Here is a 15,269-nt window from a genome sequence, read left to right as displayed (position 1 = left end):
GGTCAGCTTTGGTGTCCAGTGGGCTGTTTTCCTACCTATCCTCTGCTCATGTTCAGTGCAAGGTAATGTTGAAACACTACTATTGTGGTAGGTGATCAATCTTGGCCCATAGGGGTAAGGGGTAGATGTGTTCGTATACGACTGTATTGACCATGGGCGTATTTAGCCCTATTCTGAGGGGGCTGGACCCCCCCCCAAAGTTTCATTAGCCCCCCACAAAAAATGTTACTAAAAAGTGTTTCTTTTTTTCTTTCATATTTTAAATCTAAATGTTTTAATTTCTCTTCCTAAAACCTACTAGACTCAGAGGACACTATTTAAAAGGATATTTTCAAAAATGTCTTCTGGGGGAACATGCCCCCAGACCCCCCTAGTTTTGGTGGGTCACAGGAAAAATAATAGATTTTATCTAGGGGCTTAACCCCCCCAAAAGTGGGAACCTTGATTTGCCCCTGGTATTGGCTCATCACCACATGCTGTGTGCAGGGGTTCATATCCTGACCCTGAGGTGGTGATATGATGTTTCCTTTATGTCAATTCTTATTGAAAGGATGCCCCGAGTTATGCATCATTCAAATATATCAGATGTCATTATAGAAAGACAAGTGATAAAATACCTAAATATACTCTCCTTACTGCCTTTTCTCTCCCTTCATCCAAACGGTTCTATGACCACCAGTTGAGAACACTTATTTTAATTATTAACACTTTAAACTGTATACATTAATGACATTTTATTTATGAATCATTGAAGTCAACAGCAGTGTTTTTTACTTTGTCTTTGAATAATTGTATTGGTCACAGTACACATCAGTGGGTGTTGAATCAATGCCCTGTGTTCATATATCTGAACACACTCAAAGAATACACGCACACAGTAGATTTGCACACTATAACATGTTGTGACAGGCTCCTGTCGCTCTGCCACTTAGTCAAGCAACCCAGACCAGGTCCTGTTGATGTCATTGGCATCATCTTAATTTCACATGGTACTCTAATCTATGGAATTTTTACAATAAGATTTAGTAAACTGATGCTCTATAATAGATGTTTCCTTGTCTTGCTTCAACACAGTAATAAAGCATGTATTCCCAGTACAGTGTCACTAGTTGGCCCCAGGGGGAATTTTAGCAACACTGACATGGTATTGGTTTAAATTGACTATGAACTGTGAAATTAACTTTGTTCTGATTAGGTGGATGGGGTCATTACTGGTAAAAAAAAAAACTATAAATCAAATCTAAAAACAAGGTAAAATTGTAGCTGGTTAAAAACTAAAAACTCTTTAGCCGATTCACTGACACTTTTACAGCAGGCCTTAGCAGTTCCACCATTTGTTGGGGTTTTTTCAGGAACTACGCAAAAGCATAAAAAATCACATGGATGGCTTCGCAGAAATCAATGATTCTAAAAAGGAAGCAAATGGTTGATATCTGCTCCAATCAGCAAGAAGAGTATTTTCCAGGTATTCTAGAGCTCATTGATGTCATCACCTGTGTAAATACAATTACAAACAACAACAACAGGGTTTTATCAACCATCATTTTCAATATGTGGTTGGTGTGACTGGCTACTGATACCCTTAAGGGGTGGTCACACTCGGGTAAAATAAATTGCAACTCATTCATTCCTTAATCCCTTGACCACACAAAATTCCATCTTGCCATGCTCCAAGTTATTATTTGGTTCCCTAATCACAGTGGTTTGGACCACAGACAGTGTCCTATGAGGAACTACTGGCAGCTATGGCTGGGGATGAAGTTAGTCGGTGATAGACACAGTTCCATCATCAAGAATTGTGAAGTGCATGCCCATTTACAAACAGTTTCCAAAGACGACTTCCCAGATGGTTATGTGTTACAAACCATCTGGTGAGTCAGGTTATGAACCCCTATCCTAGCGCCGAAATGTTCTGGTCCCTGCTTATTTTGCCACAGCACGCTAATACATTTTTCACCATGAATTTAGGTGTAACTGCCCCTTAGCAGATAGTCAATCAACTCTGGGTCCAATATGTTAAATTAATGGAAAAATAGCAATTCTAATGTGTATTTATGTGATTTGTCGGAGCATGTTGAAGGAGCGATGTTAGGAAATTACCCTCAGCACACGGAGAGCTGTAGTCACTAACCGCCACGTCACCTGAGGAGACACTCAAATTTAGACTTTCGAATTTTTAGAATTTATACACTCAAAACCATAGTAACAAAGCATGCCTAAAACCCTGTTGTGTTTCCATCTCTCCTATTCCTTTTCTAAATGTGTTCATACTTGTCTGGTAGTAGTCGTAGACCTTGACCACAGCAGGTTTGAGGTTCCTAACTGGAAGGTCCTCCTGGATGACCAGGATGTAAGGCTGGGTTTCCTGCTGCTTGAGCTTGAAAACACAGTTAAACAGACACTGTTGATTTGGTTTTGGGTTCATTTGCAGTTATGGGAATAAACAAGTCATTTTTGACAATGACTGTTCTGAAATATTCTAAAACTTTAACAACCATGCATCGTCCAATTGAAGTGCTATGAAAAATTTGTGAAACTCTTGAAACCTACCCCGTCAACATAGATGATAACATGTCCGTCCTCCTCATCGACACGCTTTACTGTGCTGGACTTTTGCAGCTGACAGAACAGAAGAGAACAAGTTAGTAAAAATATAGAAGAGGATTTAACAGAAGCAGTATTTCTGTATGCTCTTGGTATTTTTACATTTGAACTCACAGGTCTGAGGGAGCTCTTGTCTAGGATGAAGCCAGAGAGAAGCTTGACATTGATAATGACCATGTTGGTCTCCTTCCGGCGACCGTTGTACCTAAAACACACTAACGTTTTAAAAAAACTTTATCAACTTCTTTCTTCTTGGAGAGTTCTTCAAGTTTCAAGTGTACAGCTTTATGGGCTGTGTTAGATGTAGTTGTCCATGGCTTGGGACCCAGTACCTGACATTCACAGTAACAATGAGAGAGGGTTTGGTGATGTTGCACAACCCAAACACCTCAGTCGTCACGTTGAAGGCTGAGAAGTCCGGAGGAGGAGGGATGTTGTAACGCAGAGCCATCTGAAATAGGAACAGTGGATTACAGTTCAGTCAGTTATGCTGTATGTTGACATCAAATATCAGCCCCACAGTATTTATAAAACTATCAATGTGATGCAGATAAGAGGCATCACACAAGGCATATGTCTCACCTGGAGGAAGACGCAGCTCTTCCCTTCAGCCCTGATCTTGTAGTCCCCGGGCACCTCCCCTAGTGGAGACTCCTGGTACAGCAGGCGGTTGTGCTGGTCCACCTGGAACTCTTGCCTCGAGCCCCCAGTTGAGGTCACCACCACTGTACTGACACCCTCCGGACTGTAGGTGGCAGCACCGTAACTGGCCAGGGCCTGTAGCGCTACAACTGTATCCTGGTGAAAGGCAGACAGTTTGGTACTGATAACCGTTATACCCAGATAAGTTTAAAGTTTTGCATGAATGGAGTTACAGTCTACCTGTGTGGAAGAGAACCCTCCATAAGGGTTCTGTTGCTGGGCCAACCAGCGGACAATGCTGGATGAGTAGTCCAGGCCGAAGCCCTCCATGGGCGGTCCAGAAAGCAGAGCCAGCAGCACGTATGACGTCATCTCCACCTCAATGGAGTCCAGGCCCTTCCCAGAAGCCTCAGCTCTCTCCCAGTGGCGAGTGCCGTCTGTGAAAGGAACTAAGGTTCAAGGCTGAAAATTCACCAACAGACCCAACAATATGTATCATTGCTAACCAGCCAACTAGCTAGCATGCAAGACAACAAGACAGCCATCAAACCAACCATCTCAAAAGCCAGACAGCCAGGTACCTGTGGTTTTGGCCTTCAGGTGCAGGTGTGTGATGAGTTTGCTGCGCGTGTCCTGGTCCCCGGCCAGTGAGAAGGTGTAGGAGAGCAGGGCTGTGGTGTACAGGTTCTCCAGTGGGGCAGCCACTGTCGTCTTTAGGCAGGCCAGACAACGGTCCACCATGGGGTCCTGGTGACACAGCAGCACAGAAGTGCTCAGCCCCACTCTGCCTGTCTAACACATATCTGTAAAGCACAGGACTGTGTTCTAGCACGCTATGCTAAATGAAACAATGTGCTGTATCTCTATGGTTAGCACAATGACCACAGCTGCAAGGGTTTTGGATCAATGTAAAGTTGTGGAGAGTGGTGATCTGTAGATGAGGGTTAACTGGGTTTACACTCACAGTGGTGTTGAGTCCCAGCTCCAGCAGAGCAGCAGTGATGTAGGCAGTCAGGGACACGTCATCACTCACACCTCCCTGAAAACAGGAACAACACAGTTAGCCACTCTCAGAAGAATAAGCAACACTATCAGCCAATCACAAGAGAACAGGGAACAGTCAGCCAATAACGGTCTTGCTTCAAAGATTGAATTTGCCTGCTCCCTCGCCCTCCCCTTCACCTTCATGCCATTGTGGAAGAGTTTCCCAACAGAAGCAATGCAGCCATCAGGTTGCTGAAGACCGGCCAACCAGGACTTTGCCTTGGCAATGTGGGCAGGGTCAACAAATATGAAGGGCCGTGCTCCTCCGAAAGACTTCATCACAAAGGAGGTCAGCCTGAGGTCCCACAGAAAACACCTGAACTTGAACTGTGCACTTCAATAACTTTGTCTGGGATGTAGTCACCATTGACTCGTACAATCCAATCTACAAACGACTCCAGTATCCAAACATTTTTTGTGTGTTGTGTGTGAGAGGCAGTTCAGACTCACCAGGTGTTGCCAGACTCATCACTCTTGCCGAAAGCGCTGTATGAGCCATCATCATGCTTGTAGTTGAGCTCCCTTTGGTAGCCTGCAAGAACATGGTGGTTTACTGCAGTTTGCAAGCCATCCATCTATACAACCATCCTTCCAGCTCCATCCATCCATCCTCTTGGCCCTTCAATCCATCTATTTCTCCACCAAACCACCCAAACCTCTCCCAGTGTGACTCACCACTCTCCAGGAAGTGTGTGGCCTTGTCTTGGACCTCAGGGGTCAGTTGCCTGGTGCTCTGCAGGTACGTCAGGATGTAGATGTTTGGTGCAAATAGAACCATGTTCTGCTCGCCACATCCATAGGGCATGGCCAGAAGACTGTCCAGGTTCTTCATGGCTCGACCCATCAGGTCACCTGGGAGGGGAGGACCGGTCAGAAACCGGACAGTGAGTAACGTTGTAGAGAGGAATCAACTGACAGGAATATGTAAAACACCAGATGGTTCATAAGGGTTAGAGATTAGGTAAAGGACAAGAACATTATGTTTTACCAAGGACAGAGATGGAGGCCTTGGGTGATCCTTCCACAAACACTTCTGGCAGCTTCAGAGAGATGTCCCTCTCTACTGGACCCTCTGGAAACAGCAGACACACACATCAACAACAACCTTTTTCAAAGCAACACTCCTAACCGATGTCTGCAAACTGTCAGATGCTGCGATGACACCACCATGTTCAGAACACCTACCTGCAGGGCAGAGCAGAGCATTGTGGCTCAATGTCTGCTGGGTTCCCTCTGCCTGGAAACAATGAAGGATGAGAAAAGGACTAAAGATACAGTAAACTAACTCAGTGACATTAATATAAGACTGAGAATGTAAATGACAAAACAAACTTGAATACACTATCTTGAGTTTGTAGTACTCACCTCCACCAACAGGGGTCGGATCACCGTGTCAATGCGGCCCTTCTCAGGCAGCGTGGCAACCTCATTGCCACAAAGATCCTCCGTCTTCAAAGCCTCTGCACTCACCTTCACACTCACCTCCCCTACACACACACACACACACACACACACACACACACACACACACACACACACACACACACACACACACACACACACACACACACACACACACACACACACACACACACACACACACACACACACACACACACACACACACACACACACACACGTCTAGTTACGGAGACACCAAATCTCTTGGTACACAGGAAGAGACATCAGTATGCAGGTCGAGCCTAAAGTACCTCACCTTCACAAGGGGGTGTCACTCTTGTCATGTACTATGGATTGACAGAATCTCTCTTACCTCTATTTACCTACTCTCCATCACCCCTTCTTGCATACAGTTGTACACCACTCACCTCCCTCCTTGAGGAGAGGGTGTCACTCTTCTCATGTACTATGGATCGACAGCATCTCTCTTACCTCCATCTGCCTACTCTCCCCGACCCCTTCCTACTATGACAGTTGTACACCACTCCTATCCTGGGTGTTAAGCAGGTGCCTGGAAGCTGCTAGTGACTCACCGAGGACAGTGGGGGTGATGATCCAACGGAATGTTCTGCTCTCGTCGGCACACAGACACACCTGGTACTGGCAGCCATCACAGGTCTTGGCGCTAAACTGGTCAGATTCCGGCAGAGTCACTTTCACCTGGGAAGGGGTTAGATCACAATAAGGACAAATACACGGCATTATCAATGGAGGAAAAGTAAATTGCTCAGGCACAGAGACATGGGACCTTTGGCTACCAATGCATTGTGGTGGATGGCGAAATTAGCTCAATGTTGGTTTTGTGATTTATAGATACATAGTTTTAAGGGATTTCTGGACAACCAAAACCCTCGCAACAGCCTCAGAAAGCTGGTTTTGTGTCGAATAACCCCATGTCAGGTGTCATACTGTACCATGATGCACTTGGAGAGGTAGTTGAAGACGGTGGCCCGGAGGATGAACACCTCGCCACGGATGACGGAGTAGGGCAGGGTGAGGCTGAGGAAGAAAGGCTGGAAGGCAGTGAGGGCAGTGTCGGGGGCCAGACCCAGACCCACAGAGGACGTACAGAAGGCCCCAGCAGCCCACTTAGTGATGGTGTCAGGAACCGTCTTCTCTAGCGTCACAGAGCCAGAGTCTCTGCAGCACAGACAGAACCAGCCAGGTTAGTCTATGAGCTGGTCTCTAGGGTTACTAGAGGATAGTGGCTTGAACATGCTGAATCATGTGTGCTTTGTGTGCGTGATTCTTCTTTTGAGAGTTTTAAAGTCATTCTGATGACAAGATACATTGAACATAATACATTCTTCTTTTTTATCATCACCAGTTTTGGGACGTAATCTGAGTGAGCCTACCCAACAGGCACCAGATCCCAGATCCAGGTCTCAGGGAAGTAGGTTCTCACGGTCTCCAGCGATTCTTCTGGTCTTTCTCTACCAGCTACTGAACTCATTCTGAGTTTTTCTGAGTATCACATTTTAATGACACACTTTAAAAACAAAATGTCTGTCAATAATGTCGCCATTGTTAAACCAAAGAGCTTCGAGTTTAGTTGTAATTGACAAATTAAATAACTAAAGGCCTCATGTAGGCTACGTACTTTCAAGAAACGTAGCGTTAGCGCCATGGCCAACCCGCAAATTGCGCACGCTTTGAAACTTCAGTTTACGTCGTATTTACGAAACCTGCTGGTCATCAGGTAATCAGCGCCTTTCTCCGCCCACTTTACCGTACATTGCGAGCATTTAAAGGCGCCATAAAATGGGCCATCTTTTCTCTTTCTATCATGGATCAGCCACCAAAGTCAAAACACCGATGACTATTTGAAATGATCCTGATGCCAATATTTATAATGTAGCGAGGAGTTTAACAACTGGTGCAATGGAATGTGAACGCACCGCCCGCCGAATGCATAATTAGGCGCACTTTGCGCATCCCCTCCCATATCTTTATGGGAAGGGGATGCTTGGTGGGAAACTCCAACTTTTCCCTGACCCTCCCGTGAATGCATATGCATGACACGGAAAAGCGTAATTTGCCATTTTCAGTTCCCGTGACAAGCAGTCTGCGCTTTTACCTCATTGCGGCATGTTTGTAGATACCTCGCCATGCTTTTACTCGCAAATTGCGAAACAAATACGCTTGAAGTGGGTGCAAAAGCGTTAGTACATGAGGCCCTAAGTGTATATGGCTGGTTGGTGTGTTGTGTTCGCTCCCGGAGTGTCTGTAACACAAATCGTCTACACGGCTTTCTTCGGTTATTTATTGTTGGTTAGATTTAGCGGGTTTTACCTTACCTACCTTTCTTTTATGGAGTTAGATTAGTTTCATAATTCAAACAAACAAACGCAACACGATTCAAACAAATTTAACACGATCCAAACAAACGTAACACGATTCATACAAACATAACACGATTCAAACAAACAAACGTAACACGATTCAAACAAACGTAACACGATTCACAAATGTATTTCGTGATTCACAATTGTAACGCGATTCACAAATAAATGACCCTATTACATTCGTTTGCAACCTGACAAACACAAGTTACAAATCCCTGCATTCGTTGGTGTGAATCCTTGCATTCGTTCGTGTGGATTTTTGGAACTTTCCTGACGCGCTTTGATCCACATATGCATTTTTTCTAAAAGATATCCTCAGCAGCCTATCAGATCGTCTCTTCCAATTGTATCACATTAACGTGTCTATGTGGACTTCAACAACCTGCCATAATGACGGACATCGTCTCCTTCAGATCATGAGCAATGTCGTCTGGTTGCATGTAGGTGAAATATTGCTTGTTAATCTTATTAAACCGATGATCATACCTGATTAAATATTGTTGAGAATGGCAGGATTCATGTTTAGTCATTTTCCGTGTTTCCTAGGCTAACGCAGAGCCCGTCTACCCATATTAGACATTCTCCGGTGATTGGCTAAAATTGGAAGAGACGACCTGATAGGCTGCTGAGGATATCTTTTAGAAAAAATGCATTTGTGGATCAAAGCGCGTCAGGAAAGTTCCAAAAATCCACACGAACGAATGCAAGGATTCACACCAACGAATGCAGGGATTTGTAACTTGTGTTTGTCAGGTTGCAAACGAATGTAATAGGGTCATTTATTTGTGAATCGCGTTACATTTGTGAATCACGAAATACATTTGTGAATCGTGTTACGTTTGTTTGAATCGTGTTACGTTTGTTTGTTTGAATCGTGTTATGTTTGTATGAATCGTGTTACGTTTGTTTGGATCGTGTTGCGTTTGTTTGTTTGAATTATGAAACTAATCTAACTCTATATTATTTACGCTTTGTACTGAAACAACACAAAACATAGACAATCAACATCACACTCCCAACATAGCATAGCTACAGAATATACAACAAATAATATATTAGGCTACCAATGATACTATGATTTAACAAAATATGATACGGACTATTAACATTATATTAATAAAATCCGACCAACTATCGCAAACGTAACTGAACATTCCACACCACAGTAACAAATGCTTCGACCGCTGCATTAGACTATTTATAAATGCGACTTATCAAAGTAAATAAGGTTAAACAATTAAACAGACAACTAAGAACAACTACCAAACAATTACATTTCATCAGGAATCCACCATATTGCTAAATTAAGGCTTGCTCACTGCAAGCAGAACAAACCAAACCCACAAGTGTGGATGTAAACATTGTGTTGCATTGATTATTCATGATTTAATACTTCATCCACAACATAGTATCATTTGGTGAAAACTGAGGAAGAAGTTACCCACTTTTTCGATGCATTAACATGTACTTGACACAGCGAAAAGGTCTCTTCACATCAGAGTTGGTGAGGATCTTAATTCCCACATCCTGGAAAAGGAAATCAAAGAGGACCTACATCAGGAACTAGACACGTCTATCTGGTGAGTTTGTTTACATTCATGACACAAACCCAGTACTCAACAACAATGGTATAGCACTGTTGTCTCAGCATTGTGATTTTTAACATGTTGGATAAACTTGGTTTACAATTCAACTAAATGAGTTGAATTGCCAATGTAGAAAACCAACCCCTTATTTTAAAGATGCATACTCACTTTAAATATACTGTAGACATCGTTCATCTCCATATTAGGTCTACGGAAGGAACGTTTCTTGCGACTGGGTGGGTCATCAGCTGGTTCTTCATCTACTTCTACTTGTAGCACTAAAGGCAATCGTGGCTCTGGCAGGCAGGGGTATGGTTCACGGTCGTCTATGGAGTGATGGTAGCCTGTCAGCTTATCGACTGGTAACAGCTTGTACACCTGCACAGATAGAATGATTCATAGGAAACATGAATTCTAGGGTTAGTTTGCGGTCAGTGTGTGAGGTCAGAACAGTTGTCAGTATGTGGTCTGAGTGTGGTCTCGCTGTGTGGTTAGACTGTGCAGTTAGAACATACAGATTTAACACTGAGCTCCTTTTCAGGCTCCAGCAGCAGGACAGACTGGTCGATGGCCCTGATGGAGCAGAGAGAGCCAGGCGCAGCCTGCAGGCTCAGGGACGTCTTCTCCCCAGGGAGCTCCTGAGGCAACGAGAAGCTCAGAGAAACCTGCACACAAACACACATCATTATGCACAGTATGGGAGTCAGGTGGCTGAGCGGTTAGGGAGTCGGGCTAGTAATCTAAAGGTTGCCAGTTCGATTCCCGGCGGCCGTGCCAAATGACGTTATGTCCTTGGGCAAGACACTTCACCCTACTTGCCTCGGGGGAATGTCCCTGTACTTACTGTAAGTGGCTCTGGATAAGAGCATCTGCTAAATGACTAAATGTAAATGTATACACCTGCACACAGTGGATGTGGGAAGATTACTTACTGTATGGACTATTACTGTAACCCGGAGCCTACCTTGTTCTTCAGGCAGAGCCGTATGGGGAAGTCCTGGCTGTCTGCCACAGCCTCTCCGCTGGGCATGACTGTGTACACAACCACCTGGGCAAAGGGTGCAAGGTCTACCATCTTCTGAAGGGGTACACTCAACTCCCCTCTATTGACTGGAGACAGAGGAACACACAAGAAACAAATGGAAATTACTTCTTGCTCTAGCTCCCAGTACAACGTCTGACTGTCTGGTAATTTTGAATCAGATTTTAACTGTACCTGTCTGCTCCGTCACAGTCACAGGTATGCGTCCATGATGCACCACGCTGCCTCTTGACATTACCTGCAACCACAACACAACCGACTGTAGTACCACAACAGGTTGCAATTCCCCGCCAGTCCTAAACACACTTTGACGCCCATGTCTGTACTATCTCACCATGTAGAAGAAGTCCAGAGTCTTCTGACCCTCCTTAAGCTCCTCCCCACTGATGATGTAGGTGGCGCCCACTGTGGCGTCTGTCTCACAGGACAAGGTCTGGCTGGCCTGCTGGATCCTCACAAAGCTCTTGCTCTTGGAGTAGAAGGCTGTGAGACTGTGGTGGGCTGAGCCGTACTCTGGAAGGCGTTGGTCTCTAACATACGGATGCCTGTCCTCTTTAAACCTGGTGCGAGCCTATAAGGAGAGAAACGTGGAGAGAAGAGACAGCTGGGTTGAGGGGACTTTGGCCGAATCCCAATACTCCCCCTTCCCCCTTCCCCTTAGTTTACCCCTAGCCCTTGGCCCTCGAAACTGAGGGGTAAGGGCTACATATCCCTAAGAAATGGGACGCCACTTGGTTACAGGTACGTCATCTAGCACGTATCAATATCTCCAAAGCAAGTAGTGTTATGCACTGATATTAAATGAAATTCGCTGCTAATGGAGTTTACTTAAAACTGTAGACATGCTAGTCAAAGAAATGCGGGACTGTTGTGCAATTCAGCACTGGCACATTAGCGTACCAAACTAGCAATTTTTTGAAACGTTTCAATTAGGAAAATGGTTGCAAATATATTTGTTCATCATGACTGTATATAACACAAAACAAAACTGTCGTAATTTTTTTATCAATTAATTAAGCCGAAAATAAAAAAGAGACAGTGAGAGCAGACCTGTAGTGATACACGTTCACTCCATAGCGAGGTGTCCAAAGAGAAGGGGACCATGCCCTTGCTGTCTGTGGTCAGGGTCCAGTTATTCACAGGGGCACCAGTCTGCAGGAACAGGTAGACCAGCTCGTTGGCTGCAGGGGAGGAGTCTGGGCCCACCACCTTGATCTGGAAACCCACAGGACATACTGGGATGACTGGACTACAGATGAACACCAGGGCAGGTGGGATCAGTGACCTCTGGATCCATACAAGCTATTTTTAACACCCGCCGATGTAATCAGCACTGTCACTGATAACAGAAAGTGGATAATGTGGTCAATGATATCTGCGTTGTTGCTTCTCATTGGTCACCTTGCCCTGGTAGGGGATGCCTGGCTTGTAGGCCGAAGGGGCGTCCTCAAATGTGACCTTTCTGATCGCGCTGGAGAATGTTGGGCTGCCGCTGCCCTTCAGGACTACCCCTATAGGAAGAACATGGAATGGGGGGTCAAGGGTCACAGGGAAAACATGATGTTATCCTGCTCCTCTTTCTGATCCCTCCTTCCCCTCCTCTACTGCTCCTTCTCTCTCCACTTCCTCCTTCACCCCTACCCCTCTCGTACCTGTCCAACCACCTACCTCCCTCCCCCATGGTCTCATTAGCTCTCTTAGCTCGTACTTGTCCAGTAAACCTCCATCTCCTCCTCCTCTACTGCTCCTTCGCCTCCTCTCTTTCTAACTTACCTGTCCCATACTCCTCCATCTCTGCCTGCACATGGAAGCTGTCCTGGAAGCCGGAGATGTTCAGGTTGAACTGCGTCACATCCACCACTTGTGTGGCACAGCCGCTTTTGTCCGTCTTCAAAATCAACCAAACAAAAGAGGAACAGTGTGCCAATATTACAAGAGATACCATCATTTCATGAATACTATGAATTCCTCATGAGGTAATTAGATCAAATGAAGATGCATTGCAGTTCTACAGAGAGACCCAGGCAGGGAACAGTTCCTCACAGACCCCACAGGGTGGCCCAGGGCTGCGGTCAGGTCTAACTTACTCACAGTCATCTCATACTTTATGCATATGTCAGAGGTGATTTCCCTGTCCAATAGCCAGTAGTATCTGTATCCCTTCTTCCTGCAGACCTCGGCCTTCACAGAGCCCAGGACAGGCTTTCCATACGTGTACCTGAAGAGAAGCAACACACCTGTCAAACTGCCTGGCTTGATGGCCATTGACTGCGTCCTGGTTGACTCGTGATGGCATCACCATCTCCATGAGAACTTACTTTCCACAAACCCTGAGAGTGGCCTCTGTGTCCAGGATGGTGATGACGCTGGGTAGCTGGACCTTCACCTCGTACTTAGGAAGGACTGAGAGGAGGGCAGGGAATTAGCACAGAACTATATCCAGACACGTACACTGTTACAGACTTTGATAGAGAGTGATATAGGCAATAACACAGACACAAACAGGGATGTACACATTAAAACCCCATTACAGACACAGGCATAGCTAGATGGCTGACCATATTCCTTGATGTCAAAGGAGTGTTTAATCTGTTTGCCCTTCTCAGTCCAGGCGGTGATGGTGTAGGCACCCTGGGTGGCCTCTGGTGTTGTGGGGTGGGACAAGTCCAGGATGCCGCTCACTGTTGATTGGTTTAGCCACTGAGCGATGCGGTTGGAGTTGGGGTCCTTTGCACCAATCAGAGAAGGGAATAGAAAGTTCAGATGATGAGTCTGTTCTTTTGAAGGTAAGTCTATTCGTATGAAAATGCACGAGTCTTAAGGTGACTAGATTATTTCATTGACTATAATTTGTATTATATTTTCTACTTCAATATTACCTGAAGCTCTACAGTTTGAAACTGTAAAAGAGAGAGATGCAGTGTTAGACATTGTCAGATGGTATATTATGTGTGTGTGTGGGCGAGTCAGAGCCCCCTGTACCCTTCTACACTCACGCTCTGACTAAATCAACTGTACTCAAGGTCATTGCACCGTCCCAACCTCCCTCCCACCCCCCAGCACCCTCCTGGATTACAGCACAGCTCCTACTCTCATCCTGTCAGCCTTCTTCCCATAGCTCCATAGAGGTCATAGCGCTATTAAACTAATCACAGAATTGTTAACCCAGAAACACCAGACACACAAAGCAGCTCACCATCTGATTGTGCGGCACAAAACTGAAATCCAGCGAGACGATTCGAAACTGAACTGAAAGGGTAAAATAACAGAAGTTCATAGTTATGTTATTACAGATTACACTGTGTGTAGTCCTAGAGCTAGTCTCCTACCCTTCTGGCCAGGTTTGTAGATGGGCTTGTCTGTCTGGACGAGGGTGATGAAGGTGGAGGGTCTGATGAGGATCTTGGCCTTCTTGCTCATGGAGTCCTTCTCTCCGGTCACTGAGACATGGAGGGTGGCCACAGTCTCACGGAGCACAGGGGGGACCTGCAAGACACGCATGAACACTTCAGATGTAAAACTCTGTGGTTGTGACACTTATGGTACCAGTACAACAGAGACATAGTAGATTAGTGAGTAAGTATGATGAGGCCAATATAGTGACACCAGAGACCCATGGACTTGGGATATCTCCTCAAAACAAAGCTGTGTAATTACTCAGGTCAGACTACAGGTAGAAGCAGGTGTACCTGATCTCACGTCAGATCATGGGTAGAAGAAGGTATACCTGGAAGGACAGGCAGCGGTAGAAGTCCTGGGAGACCCCAGTCTCCTCCAGCAGGGTGGCGTTGGCCTGCTCCAGCTGCAGGATCACCCTGAGGGAGAGGGGCTCTGTGGGGCCATGAACCTGGGCACACACAGTCTCCATCCTGCCTCCCACCACCTGGGAGCTCATGGTCACCATGTAGATACTGCAGAGAGGGGGGAGGAGGGGATCCTTACGTTATCTGATTATTTTATAAGGTGACAAAATAAAACATTTTAGATGTTAATTTTATGTCAACAAACCTGTCACGTTGCAGTCATGGTGCACTAAGATGTGAATGATTGCAACTACAGTCGATGTGTGGATGTGCATGAAAATCCATTAAGTAGAAGTTGGCTATACTTATGATTAATTTAAGGTGCGCAAAGAAAAATACTTAGGAATTTAATGCAATATTAAACAAAGTTGTATTTTTTAAGCATACTCTCATGTTTTGGTAGACAAGTTTTTTCCACTTACGATTCATTGAAGTTACGCGATGTTGCAGTTTGCAAAAGCGCAGATGCAATCACAAGGACGCTGAGCATGTTCAAGTTATGTCGCATAGCTGTTGTCGCTGCAGATACCCTCCTCTTGCGCACTTTCTAAAATGTGTTGTCAACTGACAGTCCCTCACGAGTGTCACTGAACGGTGCTGTTCATATTGAACTAGTCTACACTCCCCCTGTCGCTCCCAAAACGCTTGGTTTCCAGCAGTCTCCTCCCTCTTTTCATCTCTTCCCACAAGTGTTTGTGTGAATTTGTGTGTGACATATTGACTAATATTATATTGTGCAACG

General features: G+C 45.3%; 1 protein-coding gene across 1 annotated transcript; it reads right to left on the bottom strand.

The window, feature by feature from the left end:
* Positions 1-735: 735 nt before the first annotated feature.
* On the bottom strand, positions 736-14,920 carry LOC124477890 (alpha-2-macroglobulin-like). Its single transcript, XM_047035961.1, has 36 exons — positions 14,915-14,920; positions 14,452-14,661; positions 14,054-14,210; positions 13,921-13,973; positions 13,604-13,624; positions 13,283-13,451; positions 13,043-13,127; positions 12,816-12,942; positions 12,498-12,612; positions 12,126-12,235; positions 11,775-11,939; positions 11,059-11,295; positions 10,899-10,962; positions 10,647-10,792; positions 10,198-10,347; positions 9,851-10,060; positions 9,542-9,623; positions 7,107-7,215; positions 6,666-6,891; positions 6,285-6,411; positions 5,656-5,777; positions 5,476-5,527; positions 5,279-5,362; positions 4,966-5,142; positions 4,741-4,822; positions 4,429-4,585; positions 4,211-4,285; positions 3,828-3,993; positions 3,487-3,683; positions 3,187-3,402; positions 2,937-3,055; positions 2,719-2,809; positions 2,551-2,619; positions 2,272-2,377; positions 2,101-2,142; positions 736-1,493 (listed from the first exon to the last, which is right to left on the bottom strand). Exons 1-36 carry the CDS (start codon positions 14,918-14,920, stop codon positions 1,471-1,473), a joined length of 4,347 nt encoding a protein of 1,448 aa, XP_046891917.1. The 3' UTR covers positions 736-1,470.
* Between the last annotated feature and the right edge of the window lie 349 nt (positions 14,921-15,269).

Source organism: Hypomesus transpacificus, chromosome 15 (genome assembly GCF_021917145.1).
Source record: "Hypomesus transpacificus isolate Combined female chromosome 15, fHypTra1, whole genome shotgun sequence".
NCBI lineage: Eukaryota > Metazoa > Chordata > Actinopteri > Osmeriformes > Osmeridae > Hypomesus > Hypomesus transpacificus.
Note: the sequence above shows the minus strand (reverse complement) of the source record. Positions and strands in the feature narration are given on the sequence as shown.

Bases quoted from the DNA above. Each gene is read 5' to 3' on its own strand.
- LOC124477890 (XM_047035961.1), bottom strand. The intron at 6,412-6,665 runs GTACAGTATGAC...ACCCCTTCCCAG, and splicing joins ACCTCTCCAAGTGCATCATG to GTGAAAGTGACTCTGCCGGA. The intron at 4,286-4,428 runs GTGAAGGGGAGG...TCCTGTTTTCAG, and splicing joins TCTTCCACAATGGCATGAAG to GGAGGTGTGAGTGATGACGT.